This window comes from Temnothorax longispinosus, unplaced genomic scaffold (assembly GCF_030848805.1).
Source record: "Temnothorax longispinosus isolate EJ_2023e unplaced genomic scaffold, Tlon_JGU_v1 HiC_scaffold_61, whole genome shotgun sequence".
Taxonomy (NCBI): domain Eukaryota; kingdom Metazoa; phylum Arthropoda; class Insecta; order Hymenoptera; family Formicidae; genus Temnothorax; species Temnothorax longispinosus.
Window position 1 is genome coordinate 71,067 of NW_027270462.1, and position 18,908 is coordinate 89,974.

The window sequence follows — 18,908 nt, forward strand, 5'->3', positions numbered from 1 at the left end:
TGGTTAAAACAAATTTAGAAAACAATTAAAATTTTATGTAGCAATTTTATGAAGACCAATATTTTAACATATTTTCCTTATTTATGTATGTACTGATAAGATTCTGTCTTGAAGATTCTTTCTTGAAGATAAGATAATATAATGTTTAATACAATAACTGATCATAAAATGTGCATTAACTCATTAATTTAAAAAATTTTATTTATTATCATTTAGTAGGGGAGAGTCTCCGAATGCGTACCGGTCGCTTAAATCGTATCTTATCAATATTTTATTATATTATTACTTAATATAAGCAACATTTAGTAACAAAAATGTGAAATAAATGAGAAATAAGTAATGTAGACAAAAATTTAACATGACATTCAGAGTACAGATTACATCTTGTTTTGTGCGTGCTAACAACATTTAAAAATTTTACATACAACTGACGTAAATTTTTGATCAATTTATATAGCTAATAATAATGTAATCATACAATTTTATTATCAATTTTTACATTTTTATAAAAGAAGGTTAACGTCTTTTGCATATGTATATTTGCAATTATTATAATGATTAAATAAATATTTTTATAAACTACCAATTTTCCTAAATTGTGCCAAAAAAATTTCCTATATATCGTGCCGGTACAATCTAGGAATTTGTGCTGTATACTCATGCGCACGGATCGCTACGTTACGTGACATAATTTAAATTATGTTAACACGACAGTGACGTCCTTATCTTTTCATTATTGTGATTTATTAATTATTAAGAATTTAATCCTTTATTGATAAATTATTAGTAAAATAGGTATAAGTTAATTAATATATCTTATATTATATGTTATATATATATGGTAATAATAATAAAAAAAAATAAGGTATAAATTTTTTTTATTAGTCTTATATTTTTTATTATTTTTATTTATAAATTCGATACTTTCAAGGAGGATATGATTTAAAAGACCCACAGGTACGATTTAGGCGACCGGTTGCCTAAATCGTACCTTTTGGAGCATGTTACGAAAAGACTTAAAACAAATTAATTTGTTATTGAAAACATATGATAATAGGTGTCTGAAACATCAAGCTATAATTTCTGACTTTTGTTTGCGTACAAATCACTATCAAATGGGAAATATAATAAAAAATAACTTAAATAGTACGCATTTGGCACACAACTGTCCTTTACTTATCCCAAAATTAAAATATTCTTGTATATAACAGTGTAAAAAGCATTTATGTTCTATATATTATTGCCATACCTGTACTAAGAATACACAGCGACATAATTTTTGCAGAATAATAATTCTCACATAAAACTTCTTTAGTTTAGTTCTATAACGTTAATTCCCAATTTCTTCGATGTTTCGTCTAACGTCTCTTTATTGCCCATGAATTTTGAATACGGATGATCCGATTTTATAGATAATTTCTCCAGTACTATTAATTCGGTTTCCATTAAAGACAACTTTTCGTTGTATTCTGAATGTATATTGATTATCTCTTTCTCTATCAAATCCTTGTTAAAGAGAGGCGCTATGAAAAACTCCATAAATCGATCTAAACCTCCTTCCAACTTATCCGGAGTTGCAGTGAAATAATAATTAGTGGAGTTTAAGCTTGTCGATGCATTTTGCTGACCGTTAGACTGCGACACGTACATATCGTAATCATCTTGTGCACGATATTTCTTCGTTCCCATAGGTAACATATGCTCGCAAAGGTGCGCTAATCCAGGTATAGAGTATAGAGATCGCAATTGTAGCCTGTAACATATTTTATCTTTAGTTAAATAATTTCTGAAATTGATAATATAGAACATTAATTGACCTTTTTGGTACGGAAAGTGACTATAGTCACTGTCCATTATACTGCTCGTTGCAGCCGAGCAGTGACTATATAGTCACTGTCCACATGCTGCTCACTGCGGCTGAGCAACTTAAAATGTTAATTTGAAATGTTTTTGTTAATACATTTTTTAAATTGTTCTTGTTATTGAATTTTATTACATATAATAATTGAAGGCGTTGAACGTTGAGTGCCTCTCGGCCGAATCACGTATATCGGCGGATCGACGCTTCAACCACTGGAGTACCGTTCGCGTCCCGGTCGTACCGAAAGGGTTAACAGAAACATATTAATGTTTCATCATATATATACATGTATATATATGCGAAATCACAAAATATAACTAAATCTATCCACAAGAAAATGTAAACAATATTAATAATGTAGAATGACTCAGAAGAAGGAGAATACATAAACTGCACATCAAAACATTGAATTTATAGGTATACAGCATATAATGTTATTAAGTAAATTACAGATCAAATTACAAAGACCAAAGTTAATACATTAAAGTTATATATTAAATACTCGTATATTACGTATATTAGACTAATGAAATTGTTATTTATCCTTTGACGATATATTCTTTTGTGACAATTTATAATTTATGCACAGTATGATTTCATAAGAAAGTTCATATAAGTAAGTATTGCTAGAAACATCAAGTTAATGGATAAAATAGAGAAATAATATTATACATATAATTACCAATATTAACGTTCATTGCAGCAGTACTGATGTTAGTTGATGGATTGCTTATTAAAAAAATTTTTATTTTATTAGAGAGTACTAAGCCTCTGTACAATTTATCATCATTATCTGCATGTTTTATGTTATCGAATTGCTCGTCTACATAACTATGAATCGACATGGTGGTTACCAGTGCCGCAGACTCGAAAATATTATTTCTAAACGTGAAAAAAATATAAATAAAGAGTCGAAGCATGTATGAAATTGTCAATCCAGTATACAATGTACAATGCCGAAAAACATTGTAACTGAAACAAAATTATAACTTTTTAAGATTTATTTGCACAATAGACTTTGTACGCGAGCAAAGGAAGAAAAAGAAGACCGACGAAATTCAATGCGGAAATTATAGATTATAATTATCTACAAATTGTACTTGCACAGTCTTAAAATAAATGTCTATTTACAGAATATGTACAAGTTCATTCTGCAGTGACGCGCTAATTCTGAATGAGAACGGGAGAACTTATCAAGAATGAGGTTGGATAGTTATTAATTTTTAATAGAATATTAATCAGACACATTTGTTCTCGGTTTCTCAAACAATACTTGAAATTTAAATTGTAAATTTGGATAACTCAAGAAAGAGATTAATGATGGCACATATAATTATGCAATAGATTAAATTTAAATGGAAAGAAATAATATTTTGCACTAATTACATGCTGTACTGAAATACAGTTCTGTTTGAAAATACAGAAATAGATAAGATATGTAACATATAATATAGAAACAAGAAGGTTGACAGCTTAAACTCTTGTCTAGCAAGTCCGGTTTCGACAGTATAGTTTTCAAACGCATGTATTTTTAATAAAATCACCTACGTCAGACTGTGCTCTGTATTCCTTCCTCTCTTTTCCCTTTTTTCTTTCCCTCCTCCTCTCTATTTCGATTAGTGTAGAACTTTGACAGCCCTAACTGGAGGATGATAATTCACTTTTTTTACACGAGAATCGATTGCGTAGCCTTATTATGGCTAGCGATTTTTATCGTGCACATTTTTTATTTTGTATAAGAATATATAGAATACCTTCACATATAGAATGACAATTTAAATCCGATAATAGTGTAATGTATAATTAATAAAGAGAGGTATTATATAATCGTATACATACGTTAATAACTTATGTATTTGTTCAAATATGAGGGACGTAGCACAATTTTATTACATTTTTGAGGATTGTATTTTCTCTGGCTATCGCAAATGTAAATAAAGTTATTAATAAGGTTATTTGATATCGCAAAATGTCTTTATTGCGCAATTTAAGAGTTATATGACATCAAATGGTTAAATTATAACATTTCATAGAAACATAATAGATTCGAAAATATTAATACAACGAAGATAAAATAAAGATAATGATATAACGAACGATGACATAGTTTACAAAAATGACTTTCTGCATGTATCACGCGGTATTTAATAATATGTTTAAATTATACATTATTATTTACTTATCTAAAATATCTAATATACAATGGTTTCAGTTTCATAGAAAGCAGATAATTATTTTACTATTTTATGCGTGAACAAGATTTGATACAGAAAAATATCGTAATACTAAAAGAGAGAGAAAGAAAGCGAAAGAATTAAAAGCTAGCTTCTCTTTGAAGAAATAACGAAATACATATGATAACAAACCAAAACTATTATTGTATCATTTCTTCTTACATCTTAGAAGAGAATCTTACCCTTTCTCACCAAATTTTTGTCGATCGCGCAGTTCTAGGGGTTCTAGTAAAGGATATAAACTTTGACTTAGCTTAAATGACAATATATCGTTAAATTCCTTTATTTTGTTATTACGTGACTTAACGGTAATTTTTCCAGATGTATTAGACAAATTCATTTCTTTTGCCATAGCCGTAGGCATCACATGTACCGACAACTTACGTCGAGTCAAATTGCTAAATATATTTTCCTAATGGAGATTATGTTTAAAAAATATAATTAATTTATTATCTATCAAAATCACTTCTCTCAAAAATTGTACGTTATATAAAAAGATTTATATTTTCCATTTGTTTTTCTTTATAAAATCTTGTTTTTTTAGTTGAATGATATAGCCCGCATATAAAAATAAGTAGTTACCTCAAAGAAGTCCCTTAAATCTTGCTGTGTTATTGCATTTAAGTTCTGTAGTTCAATATCTACTCGATTGAAATAATATTCTTGGCTTTCAATTTCTTTCCAATATAAAGAGCCTTGACTAGATATCGTGTTGGGTGACGTGAAAAGTGCTCTTAGACCTGTTTTTACTTTTTTAAATTCTTCTTTTGGCATATTAGATATGTGATCCTGAAATGTTGTTACAGTGAGATTAATAAATATTTTAATAGGGACATACTCTAATTACTACGTCACATTAATAATTGGAATAATATATTTTTTAATATGATCATAATATCAGAATATTGTGTGAGAAATTTAAAGAAAGGCATGTTGTTGTATAATATCTTATTATACTTACAAGCATAGTCTTCATAAATTTGTCGATTTGTTCTTCGACATTATTCGGGTTTTGGTTTTCGACATTTTGTACAGCGACGGTAAAATATTGCGTTCCGTTTATCGTTGTACATATATCACTAAATGGTGTATAGGTTAAAGACTCATCGATCCTGAAGGCTTTGAAAATCTGATGATCAATAATTTGATTTAAGAGCAGTAAAAGCACATTTGACTTCGGTGATCGTAGACCAGTTGCGTAGTACACTATGGTACTAGGTAGCTCGAGCTTTTCACTTACTTTTTCAAATAGAACGTGGCAACCTACAATAAATTATACATCAATACACAACATTTTACGTACTATGTCATATAAAAAATATTAATTTACTAAAAAGCTAATGTTAAATTTCTGAAACAAATTGTAATCCTGATAAAATAACATTAATAATAAATATTTTTTTTATCGAGGGATCTCTCTGCTGTGCACTGCATACAAGTTATATGCGGAAATACTAAAGAACAGATTGGAGGAAACAATGGAGAAGAAAGGAATGATACCTGACAGCCAAGCCGGCTTTAGGAAAGGGAGGTTTACGATGGACAACATATTTATCTTGAACCATATTGCGCAAAGGGAGAGGGAGAAAGGCATGGCAATTGGGAAAGACAAGATTTTCGCAATATTTGTGGATCTGAAGGCAGCATTCGACAACGTAAACAGAGGAATACTATGGAAGATAATGGAAGAGAAAGGGGTGGAACGCAGTTTAATAAACAAGATAAAAGAAATTTACAAAGAGACGGAGGTGACAATAGGGACGAAGGATGGGTTCACAAGGTGCTTCAAGACGAAGAAAGGGGTAAGGCAGGGCTGTGTGATGAGTCCCGCCCTGTTCAATATATACATTGCGGACATTGATAAAGCTTTAGAAAAGCGTGGCATAGGAGGGGTAGAGCTAGGAGGAGTGAGAGTGTGGTCATTAGCATACGCGGATGATATGGTTTTGGTAGCGAAGAATAGAGAGGCTTTACTAGATATGATGAGCATGTTAAAAAGATTTTTAAAAGAAAGGACACTAGAATTAAGTACAGAAAAAACTAAAGTGTTGGTATTTAATAGTAAAGATAAAAAAGGCAGGAAGACATGGAAATGGGACGATAAAGTAATAGCGATAGAGGAAGTAGAAATGTTCAAATATCTGGGATTCACGTTTAATAGAAAAAATAATTATGTCGATCATATAAAAGAACTGAAAAGGAAAGGAAGGATCGCTGCAAATAGGGTATGGGGTTTAGGAGAAAGATTATGCAAAGATGATCTTAATAGGAGATGGACGCTTTTTAAGTACCTAGTGAAAAGTGTAATGGAATACGGAGCAGAGGTATGAGGGTGGAGTGAAAAAAAGGAGTTGGAAAAAGTTATGTTGGATTATGTAAGATGGGTATTTAGACTAGATTTTTGCACACCGAGGTATGTAATACTAAGGGAACTAGGATTAGAGAAACTAAAAATTTGTTGGGGTATAAGAGCCATGAGGTACGAGAAAAGAGGCAGAGAAAAAAAAAGGCGGAAATTTAGTAAAGGCATGTTGAGATGAAAAGGACATAATGGATAAAAATAAAAAGGATTTATATAATTTGGAACAAGAAAGATTTTATAATAATAATGGTTGGAGCTCTGATGTAATAAAAGAATTAAATAATAAAGGTAAAAATACTGAAGGCTTAATAAGAATAAAAGAACAGGACATTCAAGGGCAAATAATAAACAGTAAAATAGCAGAGGCAAGGTATAATACAAGGTACAAAGAGGCGAGAAACAAAACACCTAGTTATTTATTAAAAGCAAACTTAGATAAAGTAAAAACAGGAGATGAGATTAGAGCAATGGTAAAATTAAGGTGCGGCAATTTAGAGGACACAAATAAATATTAGCTGGACGAAGAAGATACGAAGTGTAGATTCTGCAAGACAGGTAGAGATAACTTAGAGCATTATATAAGCGAGTGCTATATCACAAGTATGTGGTTTGAGAATATAGGTAGGAATAACAAAGAGATAAGTGAACATATGCGATGACAAATTTAGAATGGAAAAAGGAAAGGTGTTAAATAGATTATGGAAAAGGAGAGAGGAATGCTATAAAAAAAAGATAGGATAAAGGAAAAGAAAAAAGAGGAAGAGATAAGTTAGGAAGGAGCGTGAGTCTACTGTAGGGACAGTAATGGAAACAGCTTTAGAGCGGTTGTAGTCCTTTGGCGTATAGCTGAAATAAAGACGTATTATGGCTGCGTTCGGGAAGCGCGCTATTAGCGCTATTGCATCATTCTATCTTTATCGCTCATCAGGTGTAAAACAAGGATAAAATAAGCAAATAGCACTAATAGCGTTTTTCCGAACGCACCCTATAATAAATTTTTTTTCTTATATTTTTAAATATCTATTTTCTATATAGATTGAAATAAATTTGTTTTTTATTTTTTTTTCTTTATCAACATAATAATTCTAATGGCAGCAAAATCATTAGAAGAAACAATAAAATATTTATATTGAAATGTTTCATAATATAAACTGAAATTCTTTAAGCATATAAATCCTTTTAAATTATCATGAATAAGATTCGGTCATGTCGAGCTTACCATCTTCTAGTTTAAATCCACGATACAATACAAATTGCTTTTGCAACAAGGGTGCTATGAGAGGCTTTTTAGTTCGCAACATTGACTCAATTAGTTCACCTATATCTCTAGCTTCATTTTTAGTCACGTTACCATATATTAAGCACTCTACATGCATTTTGCTGAATAACTTTTGTACAAAAAGCTCGAATCTTTTGGCATTTATAAGTGCTTCAGTCGATGTTGGCGATTTAAGGACTAAAACCAATTTTGAAGAAACAAAAAAAATGATTTTAAACAGAAAAATATTAATATTTTTTTACACTTACGAGTCATAGATTTTTCTAATTTATCGTTAGACCAATGTCGTTCTGACAACAGCATTTCAAGGTAATGGTTTGTGTTAGAATACATATCACTGAATCTTCTGTATTTGTTTTTCTGTAAGCCATTCCAGATAAATTTGATGTTCAATTAAATTAATGAAATTGACTACATTAATTATACATACATATGATTTTGGAATTGTAAAGGACTCCGGATCAATGTTGATCATTTGCTCCAAGGTTTCTTTTAACAGAACATATTGCATTTCGTCGTAACCATCTATTCTTATCTACAAATAATAATAATTATTAATAAGAAATTAAATTTGAATCCTAAATAAGTAATATTTGACGTACATAAAGAAGCATACGCTTAAGCATTACTAATAATATTAACAAGTTGAATAATAATTTATTCAAATAAATTTATTTAAATAATATACAATATTTTATTAATGTTATTATATATATACTTACTTTTATTCCATATATCGTACTAGTAATTTCCAATTCTAAACCAGCTAATTTAGCTATATATTCATTAAGGGACTCTTGAAGTAGTCCAGCAAACAAATCAGTCAACATGGAATTGAGAGGATTTGTGTAGGCGAATGGACTATATATTAACAACAACACAAACGTTATTTGTCATTATAAAAAAACATTTTCTGTCTATTACATGAGAAGAGATTATAGCACCATTTTAATTTATATTCCTCAACTAAGGAGGTATTTTGAAATAACAACATTCGGAGATATAAAAATGTACAAATTTAGATTTATTTTAGTAGTAATAACATTTCATAGATAATCAATTTATTACTTTAATTTTATTTAGCACGTATATATTAATATACATATATGTATATTAATCTCATTATTATAATAATTAAATAAATTGCAATTTGTATAAATTGCTAGAATATCTTAAATTCTGATTTATAATTATCTCAGTATTTTATGTTTGATTAGAACAACAATGACTTTTTTTTACAACACTTATCTCATACCTAACAAAGTGGAAGATCATCGTCGCTTTCGGCACACGAAATTCATTATCCTGTTTATGCCAAACTCTTACAAACGATGTATCCATTACAGGTACAGGAAACTTTTCTACCTATAAAGTTTCACTTGTTAATATGTGTAGAAGATACAAATGACATCAAAATTGGTGGTTTATTAGGGCAATGAACAACTCCGTGTGCAAAAGTGAACGTATAAAGCATTCTTTGCATTACAATTTTCTTACTTGTATTACAGTCTCTTGACTCTACGTTATGTAAATTAATCTTTAAATCTCAGCCTTTATTTTTATAAAGTTAATGCAGATATATATATATATATATATATATATATATATATATATATATATATATATATATATATATTATACATATACTATATATTTTTTTTAATAGTACATTATGATTATTTTTATTATATAAAAAATATGCGTAAGAATAGAATTTATTAAACTACATTACATCTTAGGGTGCGTGTCCACCTGCGAGTAAGAACTCTCGAGAGCAAAAAGAGAAAAGAGAAAGAGACTCCCGAGAGTATCTCTCTCTCTCTCTTTCTTTTTGCTCTCGAGAGTTCTTACTCTCAGGTGGAGACGCACCATTACATTTTAATCAAGATTTTGCTTATTGTTAGTATCACGATTTGGTGTTGCGGATTAATATTGCAAAAAATGATAATTTTACTTACAAATTGGTTATAATCTGCCTTGATGTGAAACTTGGTGGGTACTTCCTTTTTAGGGGGCAATTTCAGTTTCGTGCCCACGTTATATTTAGCGCTCTTCCAGCCATTTATTGTTTTTTTGGGTATCTCCAATTTCTTATATTTAACGCCATACCATTCCACGGTTTCATTATCTGACTCTGCATTGTACTCTTGTGCGGCAATGTAATATGAAATCTTGTTTGGCGTAAAACAATTCAGTATATCATTAACCAAAGCCGTTCGCTTAAGTGGCATCAAAATGATTTTTTTCATGGGACACTTGTGCAGCAGACGGGCTGTTTTACATATGTCATCAGTCGACAAACGGTGTATTTCCTTATATCTATTATACGTATTTTGAATATGTAGAAATTCCTATAAATGTAAAATTTCCATATAACTTCGATATTAAAGTACAAAGTGTTCAGCAAATTGCAATCCTACAATCTGCCGAGCATTCTACAAAATATTATATTATTTTTTACTTATTACATCGTAGATCCATTTCATCAATCCTGTTGTATTCTTCAGCATATCGATATATTGGAACATTAATTTAACAATATTTCCCACATGTTTAATACCTTTCCCAGTTAAATAAAATGTAATTTTAAAAAAATTTATGTTTGTGTCCACAAGATCATATTCCGCATTTACGCCGCTACACCAATCCCCAGCTTTTAAAACCGATGATAATGAACCTTTGTATTCGTGTTTAAATAAATGCTCAATGTATTCGAGAGGCTATGTTAACATAAACATAAGCTTTAATTAAAATGCGTGTAATCAATTATGCGACGAGACAGAGAAAAGGAGAAAGAAAGAAATGGAGACAGAGAGAAAATTGTGTGTATGTACATATATATAATAAAGTTTTACAATGCAACTGTATATTGTATAAGGAAGACTGGGGCACCATGAGCCACGGGGTACCATGGGTCATTGACTGTTTAGGGTAATCCAGAATATGTTTAGATTGATTCAGTTAGTATCATGTGACAGTTATTTCGTTGCTCATATTTCGTATCTAGATGGCAGTCATCAAAGTCCGTAGTCTCGAGACGTACATGACATAAATGATTTTTGTGATGCGTAAATTTCTTTTTAACCATTTAGAAATGTTTTAGTATTGTTTTTGTAGTAAAATATACACGTACTAAAAATTAGGTGTAACTTTCTATCATCTTTTGTCATTTTACTACACTACAGATAATCATATATCATTTATTTTTCTTATTACGTTTCACCGTTTTCTATATTAAAGGGGGAAACCACTGTGACGGCCGGTTTTCCCCCTTAAGTGCATTCGGAGCACCATGGGTCACACACGCCACTATATAAGGTTGATAATAGATAGATAGGTTGATGGTAGATTGATGACATATGTTATTTTTGATTGAAGAAAACATGTCAGAAGTTAGTTTTTCTATAAAAAAAAGAAAAAAAGATGATATTTCAGTAGTGGGTTTTGATATCCTGTTTGTCCTGCCCAATCCTGAACAGTGTCATAAGAAAACGTATAAAATAAATTTTTTTCAACTTTTGTAACATTTCGTTATTTCTTGAATAAATAAACCTAGTTTTTGTGTGTGATTTATAGTGCATCATTGATAGATTCATGGTGCCCCGGGTATGGGGATACCTTGGGTCATTTCTCAAAAAATGTGTTTTAATATTTTTCTCAAAAACTAATCAATATTTGCCAAATACACTAAATAAATTTTAAAATGTCCAGAATGCTTTAATTATTTAAAAAAAGAGACAAAAAATTTTATGTTTAAAAGTACTTTTTAGAATTTGAATTTATATGGTGCCCCGGTCTTCCCTATACATAATATGTATTAAGGACGTTCTCCGGTCCTTATACTAGAGAAAATCAATTTTTTTAGGATTTTCTTGAAACTGTGAATATACGTTAATTTAGGTGTGCTTTATGCGTGGTATAAATTTCAGTACCTCTTCCGGGATAAAAAATAAAGAAACTGAGCCTCAAAGTTTCAACTTTTACTAATGAAAAGGTTTTCCAGGCCAAACGGTAAGAGATACGAGGTTGGCCAAGAGGACCAAAGTTGCTCCTCCTGTCGAGTTCTATAAGGAAAAAATGCCAAAACTAAAAAAAATTAAATTTTAAATTTTTTTTTTTCGAAACTTTGAGACTCAGTATCTTTATTTTTTATCCCGGGAGAGGTACTGAAATTTATACCACGCATAAAGCACACCTAAATTAACGTATATTCACAGTTTCAAGAAAATCCTAAGAAAATCGATTTTCTCTAGTATAAGGACCGGAGAACGTCCTTAAATGAATTAATATATACAAGATGTCTCAATTTTTTGCAGACAAACTTTAGTAGCATGTTCTTTAGGCAGAAATAAGAAAAAAATGTTATATAAACATTAGGTTATATAAACATTAGGTCCTGAAATGCTTTATTACAAAGTTATAGCAAAAATATGAAATATATATGTAAGAAACAATTTAACTTTAAAGTTTGCATCATAAAGTGCCGCCTGCCCATACCAACACAAGATATACATCCATTTAACTGTACCCAATATGTGTTAGCGAGATAGTAAAGGTATATCTTTGAAAGCAATCGTTAAATCGTTGCTGAAAAAGTTAAAAAAAAAGAATGTGCATTTAAACGTTTTGACAAGAAATAGACTTCAAAAAGGTCAATTATAGCATATCGTTGTATATGCCCATCCATACATTACAGTTGAATTTTAACGACAGGGTCATTAAAAAGCTGTTTCTCGAACAGTACATAGGGTTGTTACGAAAATTGAAAACATTTGCCTTTTGTGAATGTAGTTCTCTATTATATATATATTAAGGTCAAGATCGCAGGAGATTCTCCCCTAAGCTAAATAATTACCACCTTATCTAACGGCGTAACATTTATGTACGACGTGTCACTTCTTTCATACGAAATTTTAATTTTTGCTATAACTTTGTAATAAAGCATTCTAGGACCTACGTTTATATAACATTTTTCCTTATATTTCTGTTCATAGAACATTTTATTAAAGTTTGTCTAAAAAAACTTGGGACACTTTGTATGATAATGGTAATTATGCAGAGATAGGGGCCACTTTTCGATTTCAATAATTTTGAGATATATTGGTCATTAGCTTCAGCAATCTTTAATAAGGTTTTAACTAGCGATGTTTATTAAAAATTTATTAACAACACAAATTTATGAGTAGCGAACGTAATTTTCTGACACTAAATACATTTAAAAATAAATTTACACTTTGCTGAGGCTTATATTTTTATCTTTTTTTATCCTTATGCGCATCAGAAACGCGCATGGGCCACGCTTCGCGTGGAAAGTTGGAGACCCATGTGGAACCATTTTGCGTTAATGATATGTGTGCTACAAAGAAAATCTGAGATGTGGAGCGGGGGGCGGGGCAGAGCTTCTACTTATACATGTGTTATTTCGTTATACATATTATATTAGCAAATTATGTCCTTCATTGCTGAAAACAACTGTTACATTTTCAAAACTTTTTTGTTAATAACTTTTGGATGAACAATGACCATCGACTAAAACTTTTTAAATATACATTATATTTGTTGCGGTCACTCGTTACTTCGTTAATAAGCTAATGACTTTGATAATATATTTCAAAATTATTGAAATCGGAAAGTGTCTATCTTTCTATATAATTACCATAATTATATTTAAAAGAACCAAGATGAAATATTCCTATAAATTGTATAAAGCATCAAAGCCAAAGAAAAAGTATATTATATTACCATCCGGTGTTTATACGTCAGCTTTTCAGGTAAAGGAAACGAAATACGTAACTGGTAGACATTTTCAATCGAAACGTAGCGCCACATAAAGTTCCGATCTTCGAATGGATTTTTTTTATACGTATTAAGTTCAAATTTCTTTTTTTTTTGTACATTACCAAAGCGTTCTACCACCATATTTTCGAGATCCTTTAAAGTTTCTAAACAAAAAATTTATTTGTTGATGTAACGTACGCTACATAAATATGTAACAAAATTTATTATAGGTATCTGTTTATGGCAAAAGGTATATTTTTTTTTCAAAAAGACAAATATTATTAAAAATTGAAAATATATTTTACTTTATGTTACAATTAGTTTTTTCACATTTTGATCGAACCTTTTTTTTAACCTTTTGAGGCCACACGAAGTGGCGGCCACCCCGACCAAACTTCAGAACCCGATATTTTTAATTTTTGATTTTTTATCTTACAATTAGTACTTTTTCTGATATATTTATGTAATATTTGTTAATAAAAATACACTTTAGTTTACTTTTAATTAGGAGTACATAAATTAAAATGTGAAAATACGCGTTTGCTTTACGTACCCAAAATCTCAACTTCGATTCTTAAAGTAATTGTTTTTTGGAACGCCCGTATAAAACTTTTTTTTTCTTAAAATAACACATTTTACATAATTTTACAAATAAGCGCTACTTAATATTGAATTTAAAAAAAAATACAAATTTTTAAATTAAAAATGTCGTTTCGCCAATTATTTTTTTCGATTTTTTAATAAAAAATTTGGAGCACATTTCGGGTTCTGCATCATACATATTTTTGAACAACACGAATTCTTACGTGCACATTAATTGGAATTATATGAGACTTTGAATCCGTCTGAGTGGCGATTACCCCAGGATGGCTGGGGCGTATTAAAAAGAGAGGTGTGGCCCCGAAGGGTTAAAAATATTCATTATAATAATAATAATATACTGGTTAAAACGAATTTAGAAAACAATTAAAATTTTATGTAGCAATTTTATGAAGAACAATATTTCCACATGTTATTCTTATTACTTATGTATGTACTGATAAGATTCTATCTTGAACATTCTCTCTTGAAGATAAAATAATATAATGTTTAATACAATAACCGATAATAAAATGTGCATTAACTCATTAATTATAAAAATTGTATTTATTATTATTTAGTAGGGGAGAGTTACCGAATGCGTACCGGTCGTTTAAATCGTATTTTATCAATATTTTATTATATTATTACTTAATATAAACAACATTTAGTAACAAAAATGTGTAATAAATGAGAAATAAGTAATATAGACAAAAATTTAACATTCAGTGCACAGATTACATCTTGTTTTGTGTGTGTGTGTGTGTGTGTGTGTGTGTGTGTGTGCGCGTGCAAAAAACATTTAAAAATTTCACACACAACTGACGTAAATTTTTGATCAATTTATATAGCTAATTATAATGTAATTATACAATTTTATTATCAATTGTTACATTCTTATAAAAGAAAGTTTAGTCAAATATTTTACGTCCTTTGCACATGTATATTTGCAATTTATTATAATGATTAAATCGATATTTTTATAAAATCTACCAAGTTTTCTAAATTGTATCATAAAATTTCTTATATCGTGCCGAAACAATCTACGAAATTGTGCTGTATACTCATGGGCACGCATCTCTATGTTACGTGACATAATTTAAATTATATTAACACGACAGTGACGTCTTTATCTTTTCATTATTGTGATTTATTAATTATTAAGTGCGCAATCTTTTTTGTGAAATTATTAGTAAAATAAGTAAAAGTTAGTTATTTCTTTCATTAGTTTTATATTTTTAATTATTTTTATTTATAAATTCGATACTTTTAAGGAGGATATGATTTAAAAGACCCACAGATACTATTTAGGCGACTGGTTGCCTAAATCGTACTTTTTGCAGCATGTTACGACAGTTACGAAAAGACTTATAACAAATTAATTTATTATTAGTGAAAGGCCAAACATATGATAATAAGTGTCTGAAACATCAAGCTATAATTTCTGACGTTTGTTTGCGTACAAATCATTATCAAATGGGAAATATAATAAAAAATAACTTAAGTGGTACGCGCATTCGGCAACTCTTTTTTATTTAATATTTCCAAAACTAAAATATTTTTATATATAACAGTGTAAAAAGCATTTATGTTCTAAATTATTGCCATACCTTTACCAAGAATACACAGCGACATAATATGTGCAGAATAATAATTGTCATAAAACTTCTTTAGTTCAGTTCTAACGTTAATTCCCAATTTCTTCGGTGTTGCGTCTAACGTCTCTTTATTGCCCATGCCGAATTTTGAATACGGATGATCCGGTTTTATAGATAATTTCTCTAATCCCATGAATCGAAATTCATCTTTCTCTAACTTTTCCTTGTATTCTAAATCTATGGCGTTTATTTCTTTCTCTATCAAAGTCTCGTCAAAAAGAGGCGCTATGAAAAACTGCGCAAATTTGTCTAAACCTTCATCCAAATTATCCGGATGTATATTGAAATAATAACTAGTACAGTTTGAGCGTGTCTCCGAATTTCTTTTACCGCCAAACTGCGACACGTACTTTTCAAAGTCATCCGGTGCACGATACTTTTCCGAACCCCTATGGAGCATATGCTCGCAAAGGTGCGCTAATCCATGTAGGGGCCGGGTATCGCAATTGTAGCCTGTAACATATTTTATCTCTAAATAAATAATTTTTGAAATTGACAATACGGAACATTAATTACCCATTTCGGTACGGAGAGTGACTATAGTCACTGTCCACTATACTGCTCACTGCAGGCGCGGAGCAACTTGAAATGTTAACTTGAAAAATGCTTCTGTTAATATATTTTTTAAATTGTTCTTGTTATTGAGTTTTATTACATATAATATTTGAACGAGAATATTCGAGTACCCAGCTCTGTCGACCGAATCGCGTATATCGGCGGATCGACGCTTCGACCACTGGAGGACCGTTCGCGTCCCGGTCGCTCCGTATCGAAAGGGTTAATAGAAACATATTAATCTTTGATTTTATATATATATATATATATATATATATATAGAAAGAGAGAGAGAAAGATATATATATATATATATATATATATATATATAAAATCAAAGATTAATATGTTTCTATTAACCCTTTCGATACGGAGCGACCGGGACGCGAACGGTCCTCCAGTGGTCGAAGCGTCGATCCGCCGATATACGCGATTCGGTCGACAGAGCTAGGTACTCGAATATTCTCGTTCAAATATTATATGTAATAAAACTCAATAACAAGAACAATTTAAAAAATATATTAACAGAAGCATTTTTCAAGTTAACATTTCAAGTTGCTCGACTGCAGTGAGCAGTATAGTGGACAGTGACTATATAGTCACTCTCCGTACCGAAAGGGATAATTAATGTTCCGTATTGTCAATTTCAAAAATTATTTTTATATATATATATATATATATATATATATATATATGCGAAATTAAAAAATATAACTAAATCTATCCACAAGAAAATGTAAACAATATTAATAATGTCGAATGACTCAGAAGAAGGAGAATATATAAACTGATTAAAACATTAAATTTATAGGTATACAGCAAATATATAATGTTATTAAGCAAATTACAGATCAAATTACAAAGACCTAAACATTAAAGTATATTAAATACTCGTATATTAGACTAATAAAATTGTTATTTATTTTTTGACTATATATACTTTGTGACAATTTATAATTTATGCACAGTATGATTTCATAAGAAAGTTCATATAGATAAGTATTGCTAGAAACATCAAGTTAATGCATAAAATACAGAAATAATATACATGTAATTACCGATATTAACGTCCATTGCAGCAATACTGATGTCAGTTGTTGGATCGCTTATTAAAAGAATTTTCATTTTATTTTCAAGTACTAAGCCTCTGTACGATTTATGGTCATTATGTGCACGTTTTATGTTATCGAATTGCGCCTTCACATAAGGATTCTTCACAGTCACACAGGGTGACATGTTGATCACCAGTGCCGCAGACTCGAAAATATTATTTCTAAACGTCAAAAAAATACAAATAAAAACTTCAGGAATATATGAAATTGTCAATCTATACAACAACGATGCTGAAAAATATTGTAACAAAAAAAAATTATAACTTCTTAAGGATTATTCGCACAATAGTCGAAGATCTGTGCTCGAGCGAAAAAAAGGAAAAGAGACCTTCGAGATTCACCGTGAATGCGGAAATTATAGATTATAATCGTCTAAAAGTTGTATTTACATAGTCTCAAAATAAATATTTATTTACAGAATATGTACAAGTTAATCAACCCAAGAACGCGCGCGCGCGGGCGCTGGAGCTACTTAAACAATTAACCAAGTGTCAAAAAATGAAGCTCACGTCACAGTAATTTATATGTGCTGCTTTCGTTTTTTAAATATTTATTTGCTTTTCCTTTACTTTTTACGAAAAATATTGAATAAATCTGTATACGTATTGTCTTCAAATGCTGCTAAATTATAGAGCAATAAAAAATATGCAATATATAATTAATAATGAGGTTAATTGGGGTGTATAAAAGTAGCCCCAAGCACCAGGTAACCGTTTTTCCCCCAAAAAATTAAGTACCCGTTCTCGGGTTAACAAGCGAGCGGCGGAAAGCAATCGCGCTTCCGCGAACGATGGAATAATGTTCGATTCCACGAATCGCGGACTTTAAACTTGTGATAATATCTAGACTTGGCGAGTCGCTAAAGCCTCTTTTGAAAATTACCGAGCGAACGAAAAGACACGTAATCTTCTTCGGAACGCAATAAAATCACACACTGTTGCAACTAAAGATTGAGTGCGAGCCCGCGCGCGAAGGTCCGGAGTTTTATTGTCGCAAATTTCGCAAGCTTCTCAAACCTCGAATCTCTAACAACGAGCCAAGAAATTCACCGAGCCAATCTGTTGTCGACAGCCTGAGATATCAGTTAATTTTCCAAGTGTTAACAACTTAGCTGATCTCGGAGTCGACAACCGATCAGCTGTTGTTGTATACCGACCCTTTGCTTTGCCCCTAGTGTGTACCTCGCACTGAGTCCTCGAGACCAAGTATAGTGAGTCTGCATGACACAGGCAAAAACGAGGCATTGTTTTTCTTTTTTTGGGGAAATATGCCGTCTATTTCCGAAGCGAAATTAAGCTGTTGGATTTTAGAATATTATTTACGCCGTTTAACGTCGCGGAAACCATGCAAATTTGTAGGAAAAACGATCAATATTTTAAGGCGAGATTTTCATTAAATGGCATAAAGAAAAAAGGTTTAATTTTAAACAGTTTTTTTTTTCAGAAAATTTCTGACAATGAGTCATAAAATAAGATATCAATAATATTAAT

The 18,908-nt window shown here is 30.4% G+C and overlaps 2 protein-coding genes across 2 annotated transcripts; both read right to left on the reverse strand.

Annotated features, from left to right (window-relative positions):
* Window positions 1–4,126: 4,126 nt before the first annotated feature.
* LOC139824855 (insulin-degrading enzyme-like) lies at window positions 4,127–13,672 on the reverse strand. Its single transcript, XM_071797409.1, has 11 exons — window positions 13,479–13,672; window positions 10,205–10,456; window positions 9,695–10,087; window positions 8,992–9,101; window positions 8,459–8,597; window positions 8,167–8,271; window positions 7,985–8,096; window positions 7,677–7,913; window positions 5,057–5,358; window positions 4,678–4,884; window positions 4,127–4,507 (listed from the first exon to the last, which is right to left on the reverse strand). The coding sequence occupies exons 1-11, from the start codon at window positions 13,653–13,655 to the stop codon at window positions 4,274–4,276; spliced, it is 2,268 nt and encodes a 755-aa protein (XP_071653510.1). The 5' UTR covers window positions 13,656–13,672; the 3' UTR covers window positions 4,127–4,273.
* A 2,014-nt stretch (window positions 13,673–15,686) lies between these two features.
* On the reverse strand, window positions 15,687–17,542 carry LOC139824854 (insulin-degrading enzyme-like). The gene is made up of 2 exons (XM_071797408.1): window positions 17,365–17,542; window positions 15,687–16,204 (listed from the first exon to the last, which is right to left on the reverse strand). The coding sequence occupies exons 1-2, from the start codon at window positions 17,540–17,542 to the stop codon at window positions 15,687–15,689; spliced, it is 696 nt and encodes a 231-aa protein (XP_071653509.1).
* Window positions 17,543–18,908: the final 1,366 nt, after the last annotated feature.